This window comes from Neovison vison, chromosome X (assembly GCF_020171115.1).
Source record: "Neovison vison isolate M4711 chromosome X, ASM_NN_V1, whole genome shotgun sequence".
In the NCBI taxonomy this organism is placed as follows: domain Eukaryota; kingdom Metazoa; phylum Chordata; class Mammalia; order Carnivora; family Mustelidae; genus Neogale; species Neogale vison.
The window spans coordinates 80,161,212-80,187,736 of NC_058105.1; the positions used below are offsets into that span (position 1 = coordinate 80,161,212).

At 45.1% G+C, this 26,525-nt stretch overlaps 2 protein-coding genes across 2 annotated transcripts in view; one reads left to right on the top strand and one right to left on the bottom strand.

Annotated features, from left to right (window-relative positions):
• Positions 1 to 26,525, top strand: part of ALAS2 (5'-aminolevulinate synthase 2) — a 92,190-nt gene that overhangs the window by 20,477 nt on the left and 45,188 nt on the right. The window lies entirely within an intron of this gene.
• MAGEH1 (MAGE family member H1) lies at positions 18,382 to 19,768 on the bottom strand. The gene has a single exon (XM_044236033.1). The coding sequence runs from the start codon at positions 19,555 to 19,557 to the stop codon at positions 18,898 to 18,900; it is 660 nt and encodes a 219-aa protein (XP_044091968.1). The 5' UTR covers positions 19,558 to 19,768; the 3' UTR covers positions 18,382 to 18,897.

A 26,525-nucleotide genomic window follows, 5' to 3' on the forward strand; every position in this document is an offset into this window, starting at 1 on the left:
CATCCTTACAACTAGCACACTGGAAGAAGAGTGGTAAATCTTGGCAGGATCCTTGGAAAGGTTGCTCTCTTCTGCCCAAAAGGGAAGATTCTTAAACATGGCCATGCGTATCTCCAGGAAATAAAAGCCCCTTGGACCCACTCCATTCAGATATTACTAGGTTCTCCAAGGAACAACAGTAGAAATTGGAGACTAGTGTATCAGCTATCATGTTCACGTCTGCGTGAACTGCCATTACCTCTTGTTTTATATGCAAGAAAGGAGCAGTCCCACCTTGACACTTCTTATCTAAGGAGGATCAGTAGAGGTAAGAGAGGCCAGGGGTAGTGTGCATGATGGTCTCACCATCTTCTGCTCACAGGACTGAATAAGCTCCGGAAGCAAAGTTGTATAATGGCAATACTAGTTTGAAACAATAAATGTAAGTATTTGCCATTGTTCTTGCAAAAATAATTCACTTTCCAGTAGCCATAATGGTCCTGGTGTGGGGGAAAAGTGTACATATCCCCTTGAGGAAAAGGATGGTATGATACAGGAGAATTAGGTCCCTGGCTCTTAGAAAGAAGAAGCAAATGAAAGTGTTTCTTTTTCTGAAGAGGTGAGGGAAGAAGAACTGAGTGAAGGAGAGAGGGAAGTAAGGATGGAGGGAAGGAGAGAGGGGGGGAGTGAGAGAGAGAGAGAGAGAGAGAGAACAATAATATTAGTTAGATATGTGTGTCCTATCTTCTTCTGAAAAATCCCATAAGTGGTGGTATTAGATGGGCGGGAGAGCTGGATATAGAGGCAGCATGTGCCAACAATACTGGAGCCAGCATGAGTGTTGGAAGACAAAAGCTTTATTGTAGTCTGTGAAGACACTTCACTCAGAGTGGATATGGAGAGATCAGACCCATGCGTACACCTCCAAAACTTCTTCAGCTCCCATTTGCTTTGGAAGAGATTAAGACTATTTCACCAGCCTTCTGGAAGGGGACAGAAGACAGCTGAATGTTGTTGAACACATCAGAATGACTCTAACTGAGGTGAGGGGATCTTGGAGCACATTGGTTTACAAAGTGGGGTGTGTACACATATGAGGTGGGTAAGAAGAGCATGGAGGTATGGAAAGGAAGCACTAGAAATTCTAGGCATACTTATTTTTATCACATCTTTTAAAATTTCTAATTTTAAAGTATATTTTGTGATGAGCATTGCATACTAATATAGTGTTGCCAGTATATAATCTGTAAATTAATAAATAACACACGTGTTGGAGGTATGTGCTGAAAATCTCATCACAGGTGCATGTGTTATGTTCTCGGGGCTGCAGTAACAAATTACCACAGACTGTGTAGTTGAGAGCAACAGAAATGTATTCTCTCACAGTCATGGAGATACAAGTCTCAGGTGAAGTGTCAGCAGGGCCATGCTCCCTCTGAAACCTCTAGGGAAAGATCCCTCCTTGCCTCTCCCTAGCCTCTGAAAGGTTGCAGCAATCCTGGCTCTTCCTTGGCTTGTAGACACATCACTCCAATCAGTGCCGCCATCCTTTGTTTGCTTGCTTGCTTTTATTTTATTTTATTTTATTTTAATTTTCTCAGTGTTCCAAGATTCATTGCTTATGTACCACACCCAGTGCCCTCCTTAATACCCCCACCAGTCTCACCCATCCCCCCATCCCCCTCCCTTCCAAAACCCTCAGTTTGTTTCTCAGAGTCCACAGTCTCTCATGGTTCATCTCCCCCTCTGATTTCCCCCAATTCCCTTTTCTTTTCCTTCTCCTGATGTCCTCCATGTTATTCCTTACGTTCCACAAGTAAGTGAAACCATATGATAATTGACTTATTTCACTCAGCATAATCTCCTCCAGTCCTGTTCATGTTAATACAAAAGTTGGGTATTCATCATTTCTGATGGAGGCGTAATGTTCCGTTGTATAGAGGAACCATATCTTTTTCATCCATTCGTCTGTTGAAGGTCATCTTGGCTCTTTCCACAGTTTGGTGATTGTGGCCATTGCTGCTATGAACATCGGGGTACATATGTCTGCCTCCATCCTTGCATGGTGTGCTCCTCTATGTGAGTCTGTGTCTCTGTGTATTCCTTATTATTATTATTATTTCTTTATGGAAACAGCAGTCATACTGGGTTTAAGGTCCACCCTAAACTAGTATGGTCTTATCTTAACTAATTACATCCGCAAAGACCCTGTTTCCAAATAAAGTCACAATCTAAGGTAGACATGCATCTTGGGGGCATGCTATTCAACGTAGTACACAGTGTGTAATGAGAAATGACAAGAGACCATTGTGGTAGTGAATGTCATACTGGGCACCCACATGGGAGTCAACTTTGGTTTGCAACCAAATCTCAAGGAGATCCATAAGTTTGGCAAGAGGGAAGTCCAGTAAGGAAGCAGTATTCGAGTTACATCACCACATAATCAGAATCCAAAGGATAGCACTCAGAGTGAGGGCACCTCTGTACGGCCACCATCATGACATCACTTAAGCCACACTCTGTCCTTCAATCCACGACATGATTGAACGGAGGAGAAGAAGTAAGTAGAAGTTATAATTGACTCAATAACTACCTGAAACGAAGAAGCCAAACTGGAAGAGCCTGAAGAGTCTTTAATCATGAAATGTAAGAGGTCTACCCATCCACCTTTAGTATCCATTGGAGTGTGTACTGCAAAAGCAGGATTAGTTATGGAAAACAAGTAAGTCATTTTGTCTTTGTACAGCAGAGCATACTGTATTAAATTTTGAGATTCTGTTCACAGTCTGTGTAAATGTGCTTCCCTGTCAATTTATGGTGCCGATATCCCTCTAGTGGTTTCAAACTTCACATAAAAACTGGCATACCCCATATTAATAATGATGGAGGGCAGTACCACTTAATATTTGAGAGCAAAGTACATATTTTGGACTTGGAGGGACCTGGTTTTAAATTTTCATTCTGCCACTTAGTAGAAACCTTGTGTGGCCCCTTATAAGCTACCTAATCTCTCTGAATCCCAGATATCTCATTTGGAAAATGGATTATAAACCCTATCATATAGTGTTGTGGTGAGGGTGAAGTTACATGATATAGGTAATATAAATACATGCCTAGAATGTAATAGATGCTCAACTAGCATGAGCTGTTACTATGAATTACATTCCCTCCTCAATCAGAAGTTTGCCCCAGGATCAGGGGGAGAATCCTACACCATCTTCAGAGCTTCCGAACAACTCTTAGGGTTTTGCTATCGCACAATTTACCTTTAACTTAATGATTCATTGCATGTACCTCCTAAGCTTCTGTGGTCTTCATATTTTTTCCCTTTGTTTATTTTTTAATTTTTTAAAAAATTTTTTATGAGCATATAATGTATTATTAGCCCCAGGGGTACAGGTCTGTGAATTGCCAGGTTTATACTTCACAGCACACACCATAGCACATACCTTCCCCAATGTCCATAACACTACCACGCTCTCCCTAACCCCCTCTCCCCGGCAACCCTCAGTTTGTTTTGTAAGATTAAGAGTTTCTTTTTTAAAAAACTATTTTATTTATTTATTTGAAAGACAGAGATCACAAGTAGGCAGAGAGTCAGGCAGAGAGAGAGAGAGGCGTGGTGGGCGGGGAAGGAAGAAGCAGGCTTCCCATTGAGCAGAGAGCCCGATGCGGGGCTCGATCCCAGGACCCCGAGATCATGACCTGAGCCGAAGGCAGAGGCTTTAACACACTGAGCCACCCAGGCACCCCTGATTAAGAGTTTCTTATGGTTTTGTCTCCCTCCCGATCCCATCTTGTTACAGTCACCCTTTCCTGCCCCCCCAACCCCCATGTTGCCTCTCAACTTCCTCATATCAGGGAGATCATATGATAATTGTCTTTCTCTGATTGACTTATTTCGCTAAGCATAATACCCTCTAGTTCCATCCATGTCATCAAAAATGGCAAGATTTTATTTCTTTTGATGGCTGCATAGTATTCCATTGTGTGTGTGTGTGTGTATATATGTATATATACATACTTGTATTTATATATGTATGTACATGTATGTATATATATACACACACACACAATGGAATTATATATATATATATATATATATATATACCACATATTCTTTATCCACTCATCTATTGATGAACATCTAGCTTCTTTCCATAGTTTAGCTATTGTGGACATTGCTGCTATAAACATTCAGGTGCACATGCCCCTTCAGATCACTACGTTTGTATCTTTAGGGTAAATACCCAGTAGTGCGATTGCTGGGTCATTGGGTAGCTCTATTTTCAACTTTTTGAGGACCCTCCATGCTGTTTTCCAGAGTGGTTATACCAGCTTGCATTCCCACGTGGTCTTCATATGTTAAAGTAATTCTGTATCTTTTATTTAAAGGTGAGTGAAGTAATATTCTGCTGTCAGCTGATTTCTTTGTGAGAGTACCTCACTGACTTGAAAGTGTTCATCACACTATTATTCACATTATTTTCCACTAGACTCTCAAAAATGTTACTTCACTCATATACCTAATATTTTTTGAATGCTTAGTATGCACGAGGCACCATTCCAGGCACCGGGGATATACCAGCCAATGGAGCTAACACACAATCAAAATCCTGATCCCATGAAGCTTGCATTCCAGTAAAAAGACAGTGGGAAATTAGACTAAACCTCTGGCCACAGACACTGCTGCAATTTCCAGAGAAATCAGACAGGACAGAGGAGTTTTGTTTTGTTTTCCACCTCAGTGGGAATGTGACCAGCTCCGTAAGTACACCTTGCTATGTGTTATTATGTTTAGCAATGATAAGAATCATATCTGCTCAGTCCCTCCTTGCACTATACAAATAAGTTGCATACTCTGTACCTCATTTAATTTTCCTAACCATCCTGTTGAGTAGGTATTATCATTGTAATAGCCACTTTACTATTGAGGATGCTGAGACTCAAAGAAATGAAAGTCTTTGTCCACTGTCACATAACCCAGTGAAAGTGAGGAAGTCAAACCTTCTGATTCCAAATCCCATTCTTTCCCCAGGGGTGTATGTAGTTCTCAAGCAGCACCAACCCTGAAGACTGAGAAAATGAATAATCATGTACCGGGATGTGCAGTGCAGGGTGTGTGTGTGGGGGGGGGTGTTGAGTTGATGGGGGCTGGGTGAGAGTGTTTACCAAAGGATGAAAAGCAGTTGCCTCAGTGCAATGAGGCATGTTTCCACAGCCCAGGGGGTTCCCACCATAACCAAGGAGTTAGTACCATGCTTGATGACCTGCTGGTTGACTCCACCAGTCCAAGGATGAATGACCCACATCCTCCCTTCCCAAGCATCACAACGTCTGACCCACCCAAGTCTTACTTTTGCTGTGCGTGAGACCTCACTGGCAGCAATGTCCACTCTCTTGATCATCTGAGACAGGGACAGATAGCCATTTCCTATCCATATCCTTATTAAAAGATAAGTATTCTCTATAGACTGCCAGAACTGGGGTGGGGTTGGGAGGTAAATATGAGGAAAGAGCTCACGGAAACCAGTCCACTCCTGACTTCTCCGCTTTAGCAGAGAGACAAAGAGCCCCTGGGTTTGCTACCACTTTTGATGTCCAAAAGCCATGAGCATGACTTTTGGCTGGTAATTTCTCCCTGCAACAAAGCAGGACAGAGTAAGGTGCGGTGGACGAGGAAGGCTACTGCAGACCGTGGGTTCTTGGAGTGATAAACACGGCACATCCCACTGGTTCCTGCATTGATTTCCTAGCCCCACTTTGGCACCAGCTGTACTCATGGAATTGTTTTCAGTATCCATGTGGGAACATGGATGCTGATGTAGACAGACTGTGGGCTACTTTGAGGGAGACCCTAGCATAGTGGTCTAACTGGGTTCCTGTTCTAGGTACATAGCTTCTTCTACTCTCCTGGCATGCCCACTTCTGACAATTTTCTTAAAACTGATAATTCAGAGGTTTGTTTTGTTTGTTTGTCTGTTTTTTTTCTCTTCAGAATCTAATTGCTAATTTTATTCTCACATAATCACTGATCCACACACTTCTTGTCAGGACTGGAGAGGCACATGGTTCCTGATTACAAGCCGGCTGGAGAACATTGGGAGTCACAGTTTTCCTGGTCCTTGGAAATCAGGGTCTGGCCAGGGCAGCCCTACTCCTGGCTGCTGGAGCTCTTGTGCCCTGCCCTGTGGGAGTCTACTGAATGAGGGTGGAAGGTTTTGGGGCCATCAGCCACATAGTGCAGAGGAATGAGGGGCAGCATGAGCTCAGTGACCAGGGTCCTGAGTTGAGGCCCTCTGCTGCGGATGTTCTTCAAGAGTTTTCAGTCTATGTATCTGTTAGCTAAGTGTCCCAAGCCTCATATCAAAGGTCATCATGCCATGGGATGAGGTTTTCTCAGGGAATTAGTCTGATTTTACAGAGCTGGAGGGTAAAAGGGGGTGCTGGGAGACCCCTTGGGAGTTCTGAGGTAATCTCTGCTGTGTTGGCAGCTCTGGGTCACAGGGTAGGATTCCACTGCCATGCCTCCCTCACTCTTCTTTTTCCTCCCAGATAGCTGTCTACGCTTTGCCTGCTGATCTCCTATTCCCTGACCTGGCATGCAGGTTGTTTGTACCCCTTCGTCACCCTCTGCACCCGTGTACTCTGTCTTCTTTCTGAGGCAAGATTCTTGAGACTAGTGGTTGGAGGGAACGGCGGGTATATCTTCTTTCTCTTCACAGCTACATCCCAAGAGGATCATGCCAGCAGGGAGGGAGGCCTCACAGCAGGGAGAAAAAGCAGGGAATAGTGAACAGAAGGAGCTGAGAAGCAGGCTGCCATGTCTCTGTCCTTTGAAGCTGTCCAGGCTGGGTGCTAAGAACTGGGTTCTTCTGTGACCCAGGGCTCCAGGGAGGATGTAGGTGCCACCCACCTACAGTAACCATTGCTCAGGACCTGAAATCATACTGCCCACCCTCAACTTTCCCCCCCACGATTTCTGTGGAAGATGTGTGAGTGGGCGTGTGTGTGTGTGTGTGTGTGTGAGAGAGAGAGAGAGAGAGAGAGAGAGAGAGAGAGAGAGAATACAGTGAGAGGGCATGTTGTGTGCGTGTTTATGTATGTGAGAGAGAGCATGCTTGTGTGTCTCTGTGTGTGCTTGTGTGTGTGTGAGAATGAGAGACAGGCAGATAGAGAGAGAGATCAGACAGAGACTGTCAGATCACTAGCTTCACATCTATGCATTGTAGGCCTCGGATGAGGGAAGAACCAGAGGCTTGGAAATACATCTTTAACTTTCTTTCTTTCTTGAAATTTGGACAGTTTTAGTAGACATAACTTGTTTCTTCTCATGTGTATGTATGTGTGCATGCATGTTTGTCTTAGTGAGTATGCTTGCTTTTGTAATGTGTGTTTGTTTCCCCGTATATGTGTGTGTGTGTGTGTATGTGTGTGTGTGTGTGTGTGTACGCGTGCGTGCCGGCGTGCAGTTATGTGTGTTTCTGGGATGATCATATCCCACTCTGAGATTTCTTTTCTCCGTGTATATGCACATTTATATGCTTGTGTACGTGCATGTGGCATGTGTGACTGTAAGGTGCCTGTGAATTTTTAGATATGTTTGTCGGTGTGGAAGTATATGTGGTGTGTTTGTGGGTTGTGCATATGGCAAGAATGTACATATGGCACCCGATTGTCTTTGCCTAGGTGTGTGTCTGCCCGCCTGGGAATGTAAGTAAGCCTATGAGCACACACTCAGAAGTGAAGACTGGGGGGATGCCCCATCTAGGAGAGTCTGAACATGTGTGAGTCAGCTGTCTGTGGGTATGGGAGTATGTGAGCGTACCTTTAGGGAGAGGTGGTTGCACTTCTGTATGACATGGGAGGGAAGGTGGGAGTTGTCACCTGCTGGGGGGAAGGGTGTCTTACTTTATCAGTTTTGAGACCCAGGACACGTCTGTCAGAACTCCTCAGTCAATGAGCTGAGAATGAGAACTGAGGCTGCTGAATACAGGAAGGGACATGGGAGAGGTCAGGAGGGTCAGAGGAGCATACAGAAAGAAGAGTAGTCAGACAGACTTCAAGGACTGGGAGCACAGAGCAACCATGTCAAGAGCAAACTTGAGGGTGGCAGAAGAGCCCATGGTATCCTGGCTTCTGAGAGCTGTCTCAGGGACAGGGGTGAGGTATGCAGCCCCGATGAAAGATCAGACATGGACAGTAAATAGCAGGAAGATGTGCTGTATGTAGCCAAGATAGAGCATGGGGGGCAGGGTGGGCCCTGCCAGACAGCAGAAAAGGAAACAGGTTCTCAGAGAAAGGAGACCCGATGGCAGGCTGGGCTGTGGTGCCTCTTTCCACTTACCTCAGCCTGAGAGTCACACTGGCATGGACTTGCACCAAGACAAAGCCCCATATCTGTGTGGCTGAGATGACACAGATGATGGCTGATGACAGGCTAAGGTGATACGTGGGCCGAGTTTGATGATCAGCCATGGGACAAAGAGCAGTTCTATCCTGATGTTTGGGGGTATTATTTCACTTATTGTTTGGTCTTAGTATAATTCCTCAAGGAAAAGTCTAAATTTGTCCTCTATGACCTGGGGAGCAAGGAGATTCATTCCTACACAACAAGGGTGGGGAGATCAGAGTTCTGGAACAGCCAGATCCTCTGAACTGTCTCGGGTGCACAAAGACAGGGGCAGCTGTGATAACTGTTCATTCCCCAGTAGGCAGTTATGTATGTGTGGGAACACATGCACATGCCTGTGTTGGCGTGGGCGTGTGCGTGTGCATGCTATAGATTGTCCAGATCAGGGTTTTAGAGATTCCAGCTGCTAAGTGCATTGTGTTGGAGATTGGGGACTTGTTTCAGATAACCTTGATTGGAGGGTAGGAGGTGAGGGGGACTGGTATTTGGAGAAAGGCAGTGTGGGCTTGGCAGAGCTGCTTCAGAGTTCACATTTGATACAGAGGTAGGAACAGGACTACATCATGCACCTCCACAGAGAATGCAGCTCAGCCCTGGCACCCGGGCCCTGGCAGCTGTGTGAGTTCCCTGGGAGCAATGTCAACATCATGAGGGGCATCATCTTACCTGGAGGCTATACTGAAGTTCTCTCAGAGGACTTTAAGATTGCTTGTTGGAGACTATAGTGAACAGATAGGTCTTGATAGCAATTTGTGTCACTCTTCTGGGACTCCCAGGCACAATAACTGGGGGATTCTTTGCCAAGAGGGCGGATGGGGTCAACAGTGATAATAGAGGGGGCTCTGAGTCATGTTACTTGTTTGTATTGATATGCAGAAAACTGGTATAAATGTTAATAAGTATGTGTGTATAGCCTGATGTTTATATAATTATATATACATGCATATATATATGTGTGTGTGTGTGTATAATGTCTCTAGTTGCTAGAATTTTTATCCTATTCATTATTATTATCATCAGTATCATCTTCCTGACTATGCATTGAAAGTATACCCACAAATGTTAGCACAGGTAACTTCTGGGTGGTGGGGTTAAGGCTAAATATTTCCCAAACTCTTGATGCCTCCAGGACTGGCAGAAATGTGTGCAATGAGCATGAAGCTTTCCTACAATCATAAAATACAAAAAGCTACAAAGTAAGTTCTATCCTTCCTTGACCGTCAAGGCCCAGCGGAAGTCTTGACCACTGAGATATCTTCTTTTTGAACTCCTGTACTCCTTCTTGGGCAAACAACTCTCTTGACACTCCGTCAGCAATCGAATCACTTGGTATTTCTTCTTCTTTTTACTTGTGATTTCTTGTTATTTAATCTCCTTCATGATAAGGACCATATTTTGTAATAATTCCCTTGCCATAGCAACCACTGATTGGATGTCTCTGATGGGCCAGGCACTGTGCCAGAACTGAAGGGATGAACGTGCAGTCCGTGGACACTTGCTGCTTTGCAAAAGTGTGTTACCGATCTGTGGTAAGTACATAATTTGAGAGTACATGTTTAGAAAGTTCTTATAGCATCATTGTATTTATGATGGCAAGAGTCTCTATGATGTTAACAAAATCAGGGCTTGTATTTTGTGTGTCTTTGCTATTTTTCTTCTTTCTATTAACTTACTTTCCTTGTGTTATACAAATGTATTGATCCATGAGTGACTGACTTGGGGTAAAAGAAAATACTCATCCTTCACCACAGACAGTTTGAGAAGCAGCAGTCGAGGAGCTTTGTGAAGATGATCAGGTGATTTATTTTCCACAGCATGTCTATAAAGCAAGAGGCATTGTTTGTGGTTTTGGTGATGTACATGGAGGCTGATACAAGATAGGTAACTTCAATTAGGTCCCCAAGTAGAAACCTTGGGTTTGGGGCCAGCATGTTTCCACTGGCCTTGCATAGTTTACCTCAGCTGTTGATCCATTGGTGTCCAGCACTTGTTTATCTTACTAGGACTTCAGAAATGTTGATTACCTAACTCTGGTGGCTGCTGCCCCCCAATCCACCCCCAACATGGGCCAGTGATGCCTGAGGACCAGCTCAATGGCAGTCTTTACTGCAGTCCCTGCAGCAGGGATGGGAGACATCTTGGAGAAGCTTGTCTCTGAAAAGAAGGATACAGTTTCAAGCATGTTAACTGAAGCAGCGTTTGTTTGTTGGGAAAACAGAGTAAAACAATACAAAATGTCCATTTGCAGAGAACTGGGTGCCTTCAAGGCCTTGATTGCCATTTCTGGGTCAGGGCTCTCGGAGCGTGTGTGTGTGTGTGTGTGTGTGTGTGTGCCTTGAAGGAACTCATCTATAAAATTAACCGCCCTCCAAATCTGGGTCTCTGATGGCCAGAGTACCCTTTCTTTTTCCTCTGTTCTTTTTTTCTCGTGGAGTTTGAATTCATTCTCAATGGCTTAGATTAGCCATATGATTATTCTTTTCCTGGGATAGGCTCAGACCCTGTGACCCGAGACCCAATCCTGTGAAAGTTTTATCTAGTCTCAGGCTTACTTTACAGGTAAGGTTTCGCCTCACTGTGAAGCTCATTCCTTGGGGTCATATCAGATGGGATTGTTTACTAGACAAGTTTAGTAGGGAGTAGGAAGACTTCAGAATGAAACCAACCGAAGGAAGCCCAACCAAGAAAAAACAGATGGTGTGTGTGTATGTGTGTGTGTGACCAAAGGATAGTGTTCTGAATGACACAGTGGCCTTTTAGTTTGATCAGAGTTGTCAAGGTCCCCAGAGAGCTGCTATCCTGGCTTGGTCATAAAACAGATCTTCAGGTGGTAAGGATGTTCTAAAGTCAAGGAGAGGTGATTTCTGTGGTTCTGGGGTGTCTGTTCCACTTGGATCTGGGCCAGCCTTCAGAGGAGGGGTCTGGTTTAAGCAAGTCAAGATCACAGGGGCTCTGCTACTCAGCCCCATGCTTAGGATGTACCTCCAGCACTGAATAGAGCTCCAGCTGTGTCATATAGGAAACTGAGGCAAGTGCTCACACATACAGACTGTGGCTCTCAGGTGGTCATTCCAGGTAGCTGTGATTTGTTCAGTGGGGAGGCTTCATAACAATGTAAGAGGAAGCAAGAGTACTTCCACACTCTGACTTGCCAGCAGGTTTGGACCTGTGGTTATAAGACTGCCTTGAGAGTCAGACTGTTTGGGGTCAAAACTTTACTCCCCCAGTTGTTTGCTGAGTACCCTCGACCAATCCATCTGAACAGCTTCTGCAGCACATCTCTAGCTTATAAAATGGGCATCACAATATAACCCACATTATTGAGTTGTTTGGAGTATTAAGTGTTACCAAGGTGCTCTGAAGTGTGCCTGGTACATAATAGATGCTCAGCAGACAAGGAGGCTCAACAAATAGGCAGGTGCCTGACTTCAGCTAGAGGAGTTCAGTGGGGGCAGCAAGTGTAGCTGACCTATACCCAATCTGGTAACTACATGATTTGCAACTCCTTGTGCATGTTCTAGTCCTGCTCTTTTTGCAAGGTCCAAGTGCCCTCCTGCCTACTCAAGTTACTGCTCCAGCAATTCTGTCTGGTTCCTGTGCTGTTGATTTCCCCTCCTCCCTGCTGCATACTTCCCTCCAGCACAATACTATTTCTCCCATCTGAAGTAATTCTTTTCTTAACTCTCTCTTCACACACCAGATGCTGGCCAATTTCTTTGCTCCCCTTTGCAGCACCTCCCATTGTCTCTTAAACCTGTCCAAAGCAGGCCCTATCACCCAAACCTTCCGATGAAGCTGCTCTCATCAAGGTCGCCAGAGGCCTATGCATTGCTAAATCCAACGGTCAATTCTCACTTCTCTTATCTCATCTGGTGTCAGCACTTTGAGCATAGTGGACCACTGACTCTCCCTTCACATACTTTGCTTCACGTGGCTCCTGGGACACTACATTCTTGGTCTACAGTGCTGGTGGAACTTCTTAGCCTTCTCAGTCAGCATCTCCTCTTCCCCCGATCCCTTTATGCTACAGGTCTCTGTCCATGATCTTCTGCTTTTCCTTATGTGCACTCACTCCCTAACTGATCTCATATAGTGTCATGGCTTTTAAATGCCTTCTGTACATCTTAGGCACAACTTTTCAGCCAAATTCCTGACTTCTATACAACCAAATTCTATACAACTGCCTATTCAATTCACATTGAGTGTCAAAGAGACATCTTAATTCAACATGTCCAGATCTGAATACCTGATCCTCTCCTCCAACTATAAAACCTGTTCCAGCTACAGCCAGTTATCAGTTGACAGATATTCCATCCTACTCCTTGCTCAGGAAAAAACAAACAAACAAACAAACAAACAAAAACACCCCCCCCCAAAAAAAAAAAAAAACAAAGCAAAACAACCCCACCCTAAACCCTGGAGTCAGCGTTGACTCCTTCCTCTCTGATACTCCCCATCCAAATCATCAGGAATTCTGTTATATCAACCTCAAAATGTATCCAGAAACTGAGCAGCTGTCACCATATATACTGTTACCTGTAGATGATCCAAACCACCATCATCTCTAGCCTGACTTTCAGCAATAGCTTCTGACCAGGTGTTCCTGCTCCCACCCTTGCCTGTTTTCACTCTATTCTTAACATAGTAAGTAGTCAAAAGATAAGTGAGATTGTGCCACTCCTCTGCTCAGTCCCCCCTCACTATCCCCATCCTCTGCACCCCCCCACATTCTACTGCAAACAAGAGCCAAGTTCCTTAAAATAGCCTACTAGCCCCCACATAATGTAGGATTCTATTAATCTCTGACCTCATATCCGACTTGTCCTTTTTGCTCATTCCACAGCAGCCACACTGGACTGTCCACCCTTCCTCAAATGTGCTTAAACACTCCTGGGCTTTGGAGCCTTTGCACTAACTGGTCCTTCTGCTAGGAACAAAACTTCCTTTATATATCAGCAAGGTGGACACCCTCAACTTTTTCATTTCTTTCCGTCCTGCCTACCCTTTAGGAGAATTTAATGATTCCTTTCTTTCCTGACATTTCTAATCCACCTTTACCTTGTTCTGTGTGAGCTTACAACTCCCCCCGCCCTGCACCCCTGCCAACAAGAGTTAAGCATCACCTTCTTAGGTACTGCCTAATTTGTTATTTAAAAGGTTTACCTTTTATTTTCTGGTTTTTTTTTTCCTCAAAAGAGCTTGTGATTTGTTCATATATGTATCCCAGGTGACTGGAACTGTGACTAGCACAAATAGACCTTTGTAAATGTGTGTCAAATGAGCAAATGGATGAATTGTTAGACAATCACAACATCCAAAATAACACAGGCCTGGTTATTTTTGAAACTTTAAAGGCCGAGAATGAATCCAAGGGCCTCCTTGGTCATAGTTATAGGAGGGGTTTCAGGCACTTCTCATAGGTTGCCCACTTTGAGATAACATCTGCAAGGGTGTCATTTGTCACAAGGAACTGAGGCAGAGGTTGACCAGTCCAGAACTGGGCCTGATTTTCACCAGCAGCTTATGGGCTCTACCCTCCCCTCCAAACCACCCTGTATGAGTTTTATGTCTGTTAAGTGATGAGCAGTACAAACCTAGAGTCTACTTTCCTTCCCAAAATCTGTTCTGCAAGCCCTGGATTGTTCCAGAGCTATTCTTCTATATAGCTTTGACTGAGTTGAGACCTTCCTTTGTGCAAGCTCCTCACACAGATTTTCAAAGAAATTCCATTAGCTCTTTGATGTTTAATGGTTTCATGGCTCACAATCCCTGGAGTAACCTGTATATAGGTCTCAGTACATCTTCATAGCAATCACCCTTCTCCACCACCACCACTGCTTTCAAAATAATTCCCTTCAGAAGACTGGAATTCTTTGCTTCTGCCAAAGGAAGGAGACAGAGGGATCCTGGCCCCTACCCACCTCACGAGGTGAATGAGAACCCAGGCAGAATCCATATCTTTCATGTCTTTCACCATGTCCGTGGTCTGCTCGTCACCTGACTGCTGGGGCCATGGCCACAACACTGGTCTCAAGGAAGACTCACCCTCCAGCCTGTCTTCTTGCATGGGCAGATAGCCAACTGCTTGCCGCTTGTATCTTATCCCAGGCACTCTAATCTGCTCAAGGTAGAGTTCCGGTGACCCATCGTACCTTCTGGATTGGAAACAGCATCAGCCAGCAATATTGCAGGCCCAGAAAGGTTGCAGTTTGGTTGGTTCACTGTGTGATAACCAGGACCTGGGAATCTGAGGATTGATGGCATGCTCGGGGTGGGATGTTTCTGAGCAACATATTGTGATTGAGAAGGATACATTTGTCTTGGAAGGAAATATTCATTCTACACACAGCAGCTCTTGAAAGATGCCTAGCAATTGGGGCCACAATAATTCAGATTAAAGGAATATCCACAGCTAATCCCCAAATGGCTTACTAACCTTATTTTCCCATGCCTCCTCACCCCACCCCAGCATGCTCCTTCTCACTTTTACCCTGGGTTGTGGTGGAGGTAGAAGACAGAGGACTTCCCCAAGGCTGGGTGGAGCCCCGGGTGCCCTGGTGATGCAGTCTGTTGTTTTACTATAGTAGTGTGGGCTTCAGACTTGCTTGGCCCTGGCCCTGGCTTCCTGTCCAAGGCTGTCACTGGCCAACCAGGTGATCCTAGCAACTTGCTTCTGATATCTGACCCTGAGTTTCCTCCTCCATAAACTTGGCCTGGTGGTGCCTACCTTGCTGGTCTGTTGCAAACATTAGAGACAATGTATGAAAACAAACATCAAAGTTCCTGGCATGATTTAGGCACTCAGGAAATGGCAGCTGCCACTCTTGCTATGCACTGGGGACTTTTGAGCTCTCTATTACTGAGTCCCCTAAACAACTGGAGTACTCTAGGACCCAGAAACTCAATCTACTTCAGAGGCATTCTGGCAACTGAAACTGCAGCTTTTCCACTCACTGTGTGGAACCTCTTTGGGGATAGGGCCAGCTTAGGTTGCTGACTTACACAGCAAGAGGTTCCCAGCTTGTGTCCCCTCTAAGTACTGCTCAAAGCTCAAAGAATTTATGTAAATGAAACAATGAATATTCTCTTTTTCTCACCACCTTCCAGAAGCTCCTTTCCCTCCCTCTCCCTTAGCCCTGTCATTTTTCTCACAGCCACCGGAAATCCCACCCTTGCTCATTTTTTGCTTAATCAAATGAAGATTAACTCTTTGCAGCACCAATGTAGTGTGTTGTTGGGGGGTGCAAAGGAGTGGGAGATGCACTAAACCTCCAGGCCAAGGGAGGAATGAGTCTGGGTCATTAATTGCTTCCTTGCTGCGCTAAGGCAGGTCACCCAAGCCTCTGTGTCTCCCTGTGGAGCCTCCTGCATGAGGCCTTCAGGATTCTAGCAGTCATCTCTTCTACAGTGCAGCTTGCAGTATACTCCCACTCTCTACTGGGTACTACTGGTTCTCTGACTGAATTGAGCTTCTTGGCCCACACGTGCAAATAACCAGTTTAGACAATTGGATGATTATTCCCCACCAGAGCCAAAGAAACCATAGACTCAGGCAGGTGTTAGGACATTATTTCTTCCCCTGAGCTAGCTGGAGCTTCCTGTGAAACAGGGGTAATCTTACTGACCTGGCAGAGGTAATATGTGGCAAGCCCCTGGTATGGAGGAGATTCTCAATAATATTTGCTCTGCAGTCTCTCCCACTTACTAGCTGACTGACTTGTATGAGCCCCTTTTCTATAAAAGGGAGAGAGTTGAAAGTCAGCCTTATTCCCCAAAGGATTCAAGGCTGCAGTTGGGGTTACTGAGACCTGTCCCATGGACTTTACGTGTTTCCTTTGAAGACAGAGACCTTGCGAGTGCACTGGCAAGCAGACATGGACAGCAGGGTGGTCTATGGAAAAGCACTCTGGATTTGCAGGGGCCAGATGTGGGGTCTTGGTCTTGTCCAGGATCTGTCACTTGCCACCCTTGTGGCGCTAGACAGGAAAGTCACTTAGTAATCCGAACGTCAGATTCATACCTTATCTACCTCTGGATGTGGCATTGACAAACAGGGATCCTCTGGGGCCAGAATCATGCCTTTTCATTCTCTGCAGCCCCAGTTTCTGTCACACTGCCTGAATCATAGAATGTTCTCACTCTTTTCTTATTTGCTGAGTGAATTTGGAGCTGCTGAGGTGTCATAGTTCCCACTTTCGTTTGAAGCCTCCTGTGTCTGCAGGCTGATGTCTATGGGTCCCTGGGCCCAGGGATGTCTGTTGGTCCCTGTGGGTCCCAGGTCCTATGGGACCCGGGCTCCAGTGACTTTACCTTGTACACAGCTGGAAACAGGATAAGACGACTGGAGGCAAAAGAAAGAGGGTACCCTGGCCACTCTTTTCTGTGTGATAGCTGCTCCCTCTGAGCCCCAAAAAGCTAGATGAGGCACCTCTCCTTGGGGTTCCCTATTAGAGGACTTAGTTCACACAGTGTTTAGCTCTAAGGGTAGATGTGGTAGGTTTTGGGGGTGGCCAGAACATCTTATCCATGTTCTTTGCCTGTAGCTGAAAAGAATGTGAAGGATGACTCCTACAATCTCCAGACTTGCTGCAGGGTGAGGTAGAGGATTCAGAACTCCCTGGTGATAGAATAGATTGGAAGAGCATTGAGATTCCTTGGTACAATGACGTGAGAAAGTGTGAAAGCTCCTGGAGGTGGGTGGAAACGTGATACCACATGCTTACTGTACCATGGGCCACCATGCCAGGTAGCCCTCTGGACTCTCTACTCTGGCTGAAGGAGACAGTCAAAGTGCTAACTCTGCTCCCCTCTCCCCCCGAAATGCATACAACTCCCCCTCCACACACACACACTTTTTTAAAAAACGATTTTATTTATTTGTTTTTGACAGACAGAAATCACAAGTAGGCAGAGAGGCAGGCAGAGGGGCGGGGGGGGGGCGGGAAGCAGGCTCCCCGCTGAGCAGAGAGCCTGATGCGATGCGGGGCTAGATCCCAGGACCCTGGGATCATGACCTGAGCCGAAGGCAGAGGCTTTAACCCACTGAGCCACCCAGGCGCCCCCCACACACACACACTTTTAAAACAACTGGCACACCTTAACAAACTGTAGTGTCTGAGATAAGTGCCCCGTTACCTTTCAGAATTGCCACAGGTCGAGTCTTCTGACTTACCCAAGAGTCTCTGCTTGTTTGCCTTTTAAAATTATTATTCCAGGATCCTCATTATTATTAACCATCTTTGTTCTCTTTAAAATCAGCCATAGCTCCCACCCTTTGAGGCTCCAGCTCTGCTCACCTCTTCCCCACCCTATTTCTTTTTCTTGACTTTCCCCTTGACATAACCTTAATCGTTCAGTGGAGAATTTGTTTTTTCCCTAATGTCCACACTGCCGTTAGTGGCTTCACAGTTACTCCCTTCTCCATCTTCAAGAGTATTTTCAGAACTCAGGTTGTCATCTCACCAAGAATTTTCTGAAAGTCCCATCTCTTTAATTTCTGTAGTACCCCACAATGTCCTTTTTCCTGCAACCACCCCTGTCAACCCTGCCGTCCTCTCAAGCTGATTTAAGTGTATTTTCTATTTCTACAGTACCCTGTGATATACCTTCCCTTTGCCAACGCCCCCTCCCTCCAAGCTGGGTTAGGTATTCAAAAATACCCGATACACAGTATTTTCACAGAATGCTTTGCTGCCCCTTTCCAAATTCCCCCAAACTTGTTTAAGCATCTCTTGGGTTCTCATAGAATCCTGTGATGTCCCCTCTTTCCCATCCCACCCTCAAGACAGGTCACATAAGTGTTTCTGCATTTTCATGGCATGCCATACTCACTCCCTGTTACACTGTTTACCACAATGCCAGTTTACATATTTGTTTCTCCTGTGTAATCTAGAACATTCTTTTCAACTGAGGGCTGTGTGCCACGGATTATCCCTGGAACCTAGACTGATGCTTCACATATAACTGGTGGTCAAAAAATAAACAAGGTGCCCTTGTCATTATGCTTTTATTTTTTTCTTTCTTATATGGCAGAGTAAGTAAAATCACAGTAGTTGGCAGTTTTCTTTACACTACAGGAGAAACAAAGGTTTCAGAAATGTCAGACAAAAGAACTCCCCATCCTTCTCTCACATTACTGGTTATTTCCAACTTTCAAGAATAGCCTATTTCAATTATATAAAATATGCATCAGATCACAGACTATGATGGACTCATTTTACAACGTTAGCAAAACCGTTACACTAAATCTCAGTGACAGAAAAAAGAAAAAATATCTTTTCTGCACTCATACTTTAATCAGCATTTGACCTTAATCAGCACTACATTAAAATGTATACAGTCATACAATATCCAGAGCAAACCCTCTATATTGCAGTTAAACAGCACTGATCACAACTACCAAATGCCCCCTTTTCCCATCATATTCAACTCAAAACCCAGCTAATCTACTTCTTGGGGTACATTTGATGTTTCCAACCCTCCTCAAGGGTCTGCCCCAGATTTCCCTAAGGTGCGCTGTAACCCCTAGCACCTGAATTGAGGATAGCCTCAACTTCTGCATCATCTTCGGAATCCCAATCATAATTACATGGCCAGTCCTTGGAGCATCGGTTACGCACCCTTGCCACAAAATGCATGACTTTCAGCTTGCTGGATTCCACGTGTGCTCTAGGTCCCCAGAAGAACTCATACTCCACGGGACTGCTCCGCGGCACTGGCTTATAAATCAAGTACCCTCTGCGCACAAACTCCTCTGTGACGACCTTCTTTGGATCTCCAAAGATGCTGTGCTGCCGGCCAGGCTGCATCCCCAACTTCCCAAGCACTTTCCAGACCAGGGCCTCCTTGGCGCTGTTGCCCATGATGAAGATGAGGGCTAATATGGACATCAGGAGACTTTTCTTGGTGCCTTGAAATTTGCTCCGGGCTACCGAGGGCTTTTGCACTTGAGCAGTGCTGGAGGCTTCCTCAGGGGTGGTGGAGGCCTCCTCCAGAGTGCTAGGATCTTCCTCGGGGCCACTCAGGTCGTCCTCCGGGGTACTCGGGGCCAGAGAAGAGGCCATCGGCATCTCAGAAGGCTCTGAGGCTAGGATCTTACGGTTATTGCGGTTCTCTTCTGCGGCCCTTGCGTTACGGCGGCGCCGACTCTTCCGACCCCGAGGCATATCTCCTACTGTGGGCGCGTGAGCCTATTGCGATTCTAGAGAAAGAAGCCTGCAAATTCTGCAGAAAGCAACTACCTCTATCCTAAGAAGCGGCTGCCGCTGAAGCCAGCAATGTCAGTAGTTTCTGTAGCAACAAACCAGACGTTCTCAGCAAGAGAGCTCACTCCCAGTGAAGCTGAAATGCATAAACCACCGCCATCTGCACTCGCTCCCGCCGCAAGCGCGCGCGAATCCTCTGCAGGGCTGACTCCGCCTTTTCTGCCACGCACTGGGAACTCCAAAGAGGAAGTGGGCGTCTTCTCCACCCAAATTTCCGCTGTCAGATAGGAAAAAAAAAACTCTACAAAGCAGGGGTGGGATTAGGGGCAGAGAGGACAGCTAGAGATTGGCAAGGGCAGGTGAATACACTGGAAAAATGAATAGCATAGGATTTCTGTGTTTTTCAGTTTGATACAATATTTGCTTGCCGGTATTGGGAAGGAATGTGTCTCTAATACATTCTCTCAGAATGCTGGATGTAAATGTACTTGTGTCAAGGGATTGTGGGGGAAGGTGTGGAGGAATGGAGTTGAGGAGTGTGTTTCTGGAGGTACCAGTGGTCTCAGTTATCCTTTCCTGTCTTGGCTTATAAGGCACATTATTTCACCATCCTTGTTCTCAGAAACATTTTATGTATATACTAATTGATTCGTGGACTCATCTAGCAACCAGATAAGCTGTTGAGAGCTGAATTGCTGGGTGATGAGGGGAGGTGGGACTGCAAAAGCAGTGAACAGTGTGCAAGAGGTGCAGAACCTTTAAAATGTTCTATTCACAGGATGTTAAGCAGGGCACTGACTGGATCAGGCTTGCATTTGCAGAGGTTCACAGAGGCTGTACAGACTGTTCTCTGGCAGGTCACTTAGGAAGCAACTGGAATAAGAAGCGAGAGGAAAAGAAAGTGAGCCTTAAGGCAGTTGCCATGGGGATGGGGCGGCAGAAAGGCATTTTAAGCGTGATCATGGACAAGCTTTAGGGACTGATTGGGTAGAAGAGGGGTATGAGGAGAGGGTGGTGGAAGTGCAGGTTGGCTCTGAGGTTCTAGGCTCTGAGGTTCTAGGCTCCAGTCTACCTGAATGCTCCCGATTTATTTTTGGTTCTTTCATTCATCTGGTAATCCAGATGTAATTTGGAACATACTCTGACCTTTATCCACTCTGGGTCTTTGCTCACTAGTTCCTCTGTCTGAACTGCTTTTCCTCTCATCCCCAACTATCTAAATTCCATCTGCCTACTCACAGGCCTCTTCCTCCCTGAAGCTTGTCTTGCTGGATGAATAGTGAGTCCATGCTCATTCCCCTGAGGGAGGAGTTTCTATAGCAAGCACTCTGTATCTTTCTTATGTCATTCCAAAGATACTATTTTGCATAAGGCACTTCACCTCTCTGAGCCTTTGTTTCCTCATCTATAATGTGCGGTTAATAAAGTGCTATCCTTATAGGGTTGTGAGAATTAAATGAGATAACAAATAAAAAGCACTTATCACAAAGGAAGCACAGCCTTTGCCTCTCAGGTGTTTGAAGCAGTGTGTGAGAAAGGCATTTAATAAATGCATGTTGAAGGAATATCTGATGGAAAAGATTCTGTACATGTGTTTAGCCAAACACGTTAAAAGCAAGAAAATACTTTCTACCTTTTTGTCTGGAAGAGATTATATGCTTACTTGACAGAACCTCATATTGTAATCCCATTGAGGGAAGGGGCCCTGTCTAGCCTCTTGATGTACCCCAGACCTCGATGGAGTTTATGGAACAGGATATGGCTACACCTAGTGAGTAAGTGCCGGGGTGGGGCAGTGCGTCCCATTTAGAAAGCAGAATTGCCAGCTGAATTGCACCCAACGAGGCCCAGTCCTCTGGACATGTGTAGAAAGGGGATGCCTGGTATAGAGTAACAAGCATTGAAATCAAACCTAGGAACATGACTTCTGGCCCAGCCTGTGTTGCTTATAAGCTCTTTGGCTTTGATGAATTCACCTACCATCTTTGTCCCATGATTTGTTCTCTGTACAAACAGGAAAAGGCTAATCTCAACAGCCTTGTCTGCCAGGCTGTTGTCAGGCTCTCTGGATATCCAATAGTACATGCCAGTGACCCTAGATGAAAGCAGGTTCCTCTGAGTTCAGAGTTTTTTTCTTTTCTCTTTTGTTTGTTTTATGTTTGCTGTTTATGAATCTGCCTAGAGGATTGCAAAAATCATCTGTATTTTTTCAAATAGTGTCTCCATTCTGATGGGATTTTATGGGAATATAACCAGCAAATTAATTATCTTCCCAACAGTCACTTTCTCTCTGAAACTTTCTTTATACCCAGAGACTACCAAGGCTTCCTGTTGGGTAGGCCTGGCCATAAACTAATTTGGGGCGGTGTATGTTTACTGCTGCATTGCCTTCTGCCTACCAACCAGAGGAGGAGGGGCATCTCTCTGTCTTGGGCTTCATCTGAGTGAACATTTGCTCCACTCCACAACAAGGACAGGACAGCTCCCCATAGCACTCTGGTAGATCAGACCCTACCTGAAGCAATATATAAGCTAGGGCTGTGGCTTCCAACCAGTTTCCTCAAAGGAGTATTCAAGAACAGGGTTTAGTCTGTGAGGTACACTCAGTATTCACAAAAGCTTAACAGAAATCACATTTATGTAAGACAGGCCACAGGATTTGTTAGTCAATAAACAGAATGTGTTACATAGCCAGAATATCACCAGGCATGGTTTTAACAGAAGGAAATAATTAAACCATGTCTTGGGATATTGTGGACTACAGGTTTGTTTCGAGTAAATAGCACATAACAAAGGAAGGGCAACTCACTTGTGAGGCACTACAAGTACAAAGAAATGAGGGAAGCTAACCACGTTGTGGTAGGCTATGTGCCAAAACCACCTCCAAACTGAAATCTTTACAAGAACCTCAATTACCAGTAAAGCTAGAGAAAGTTAGGTCTCTTGCCCATGACCATAGCATTGCTGGTGAATGTCAGTATTTGGGCCCACATCTTCAGATTTCCAAGCCTTGGCTTATGCCGTCATGGAACATGAAGCTGCTTCAGTTGAGTGTATTTTAGTAGTTCAAGAGGGCTTAGGATAGAAGGGAGTATTTTTGCTCTCTTAGAATAGGAGTAGAAGGAAAAGAGATAAGAAAAGGGACAGATGGGGGGAAGAGCAAAGCAGAGATCCTTAGTCACATTACCAGGTTCTCCATGCCTGGCCCTGCCCCTTCCAAGCTGTGTCAAGTCCAGCATGTTACTTAACCTTTCTAAGCCTTAGTTTCTCCATCTGCAAATGGGTATGTCACAGTGGTGTTGTAAATATTAGAGGGAAATAACTCATGCAAGATGGGGTAAGCTGAAAAATTCTCCCCAGAAACCAAAGATGTCCACATCCCTATCCCTAGAACCTGTGAATATGTTACCTTATATGGCAAAAGGTAACTCTGCAGATGTGATTAAGTTAAGGATCTTTGAGTCAACAAAACAAAGAGGCAACCCATGGAATGGAAGAAGATATTCACAAATGACACTACAGACAAAGGACTAATATCCAAAATTTATAAAGAACGCCTCAAACTCAACACACACAAAACAGTTAATCTTATCAAAAAATGGGCAGAAGGCATGAACAAACACTTCTCCAAAGGAGACATACAAATGGCTAACACACACATGAAGAAATGGTCAGCATCATTAGCCATCAGGGAGATTCAAATCAAAACCACATTGAGATACCACCTTACACCAGTTAGAATGGCCAAAATTAACAAGACAGTAAACAACATGTGTTGGAGAGGATGTGGAGAAAGGGGAAACCTCTTACACTGTTGGTGGGAATGCAAACTGGTACAGCCACTTAGGAAAACTGTGTGGAGATTTCTTAAAATTAAAAAAAAAATAGAACTCCCCTATGACCCTGCAATTGTACTATTGGTATTTACCTTAAAGATACAGATGTAGTGAAAAGAAGGGCCATCTGTACCCCAATGTTCATAGTAGCAATGGCCACCGTCGCCAAACTGTGGAATCAAGATGCCCTTCAACGGACAAATGGATAAGGATGGTGTGATCCATATATACTATGGAGTATTATGCCTCCATCAGGGAGGATGAATACCCAACTTTTGTATCAACATGGGTGGGATTGGAATAGATTATGCTAAGTGAAATAAGTCAAGCAGAAAGAGTCAATTACCATATGGTTTTGTTTATTTGTGGAGCAGAAGGACTAACATGGAGGATATGGGAGATGGAGAGGAGAAGGGAGTTGGGAGAAATTGGAGGGGAGACAAACCATGTGAGACTGTGGAATCTGAGAAACAAACTGTGGGTTTGGGAAGGGAGTGGGAGTGGGGAGTTCAGTGAGCTTGGTGGTGGTTATTATGGAGGGCATGTATTGCATGGAGCACTGGGTGTGGTGCATAAACAATGAATTCTGGAACACTGAAAAGAAATTTTTAAAAATGTTAAGGGTCTTTGGAGGGGGGGAGACAAGATGGCGGGGAAGTAGGAGGAGGCGCTGTTTCAACCTGTACCCTAAAGTGAGTTGATTACCTACCAAAGAACTCCGATAACTCATGAAATCAGCCTGAGATCAGAACTATACACGTCTGGATCTCTACAGGGGCAGAAGATGCCAGTGGGCAGGTAAAGCGGAGTGGGAACATTGGACTGATATTGGAAGATAAACAAAAGTGGGAGGAAGCCACCAGAGGTGACCGGTTGGAAACTAATTCCCCTAATATGAGAGTGCCCTGCACCTGGGGACCAGCATTAACTTGGAGACTGGTTAAAAGCACTCAGAAAAAGGGGGGTTATGGACATTGGGGGAGGGTATGTGCTTTTGGGTAAATTGGAAGGGGAGATGAACCATGAGAGACTATGGACTCTGAAAAACAATCTGAGGGGTTTGAAGTGGCGGGGGGGTGGGAGGTTGGGGTACCAGGTGATGGGTATTATAGAGGGCACAGCTTGCATGGAGCACTGGGTGTGGTGAAAAAATAATGAATACTGTTTTTCTGAAAATAAATAAATTGAAAAAAAAATAAAAAATAAAAAAGTGGTTAAACCTGAAAAAAAAAAAAAAAGCACTCAGAAAGAGCAAAGGATCATGGTGGGGGGAATTGTGGGAATCGGGGTGGCTAGGGACAGGGGCTTAAGTCCCCGGACCCAGGACAGCCTCCCCTGGTGCTGAGCCAGAGAGAGTGCGGTGGAGAAACCAGGTCTTGGTCCCTGAGCTGCCAGCGCATCCGAGAACACGTGGGGTCCAGCTTCTGCGAGATGCTGAGTGAGGAGCCGTGCTACAGAGCCTGAGACGTGCCCGCCCCTCACCCTCTCCTGAGAGAGGTGCGCAAAGGCCCAGCCCAGCGCTCTTAGACCCACACCATTGTTTCAGAACCTGAGATGCACATGCGCCTCAAACCCTCCCCTGAGAGAGGTGCGCGAAGGCCCAGCCTGGTACTCTCGGACATGCGCCCTGCTCTCAGAGCCTGAGACGCGCGGGGGACCCAAAGCTTCCCCTGAGAGAGGTGCGCACAAGCCGGGTGCTCTTAGACACAGAAAGACCAGGAACTCCCATCCCGGGCCAGCGGGAAAATCTCAGTGTGTGATCGCTGCTTGGAACCTCTCTGGCAGTCTGGAGCTGCCCAGAGAGCCGCGGCTGCCCTGGTTTTGGGTACAAGCAGAAGATCCTGCGTCCCCAGAAACCGTGACTTGGAACCTGCTCTGCCAGTGGCCAAGGGGGAATTTATATGGGCTCTGCAGCACCCACAGGGGACCAGGCTGAGGCTTCTCTCTGAGAGGGATGTCAGGGTGCAGTTTGCTTTCCTCTAAACCTACAAAAACCATCAAAAGCGGTCCAGGCAAGAGAAAAAGAAAAAAAAAAAAACTGAACAAACATAAAAACCTCCGGAGAAAAAAAGCCTGAAAAAAACCCGTTTCCTCAAAGCCCACCCTCTTGGGGGGGTGGGAGGACTTAACTCAGGGAACCTCATTGACTGAAAACCCACGTGGAAGGCCCCTCCCCCAGGAAACCAACCAGGAAAGAAAATGTTAAAAAAAAAAAAAAGGAAAAGAAAAAGACTACAAGAGAACAACCACCACTACTTCATAGGACAACTTTTATTTTTAACTCGTTCCCACTATTCTGGCTCATTTTTTTATATAACCTATTTACCATCACAGTGAGATGTCCAGTACATCAAATTCCATAATAATCTTCTAACCTGATCTTTTTGATACATACACCTGTGTTTTTCTTTTGCATTTCTATATTTTTAATTTTTTTCCTAAATTTTAGTTTAGTTTATTTCTTTTTTATTTTTATTTTCTAATATTCATATAGAGTTAAACTTCAAGGTAATCCACTTCCACCAATCAATACTACCCCTATAGGTAAACCAATTTTTAATCCCCCTTTATCTTAGGAAAGTTGAGTCCTTTAACAATGATATCAAGATACACACAGGAAAAATCAAAACAAACTTCCTCACCCACACTGAGAATTTATAACCACTCTCCCATCTTTTTCTTCTGCCACTGTTTCCATGTTTTTGTGCTTGTCCTGATAATATATAAATCTTATACTTGGGGTTCTTTTTGATGAGGTTCTTCCTTTATTTGCATATATATTTTTTTCTCTTGTCATATACTTTTATCAGTCTTATTGTTTGTCTGTTTTTGTTTGTATACTTCATCAATCTTACCTTGGGGCCCATTTGGGCTGAACCGTCTCTTTTATCTTCCCTTTCTTTTTTTCCTGTCTCTCTCCCTCTTTCTTTTTTTTTTCTTTTTCTTTTCTTTTATCTCTCATTTGGTCGGGGAAACCTGATTGCTCAGAAGTGTTCCAGGGTGCACCTTGACTGCACCATGGTCGATACATCCAGCTACATCCGGTCAGTCATCTCTCACCAAAATGACTAGGAGGAGGAATGCCCAACAGAA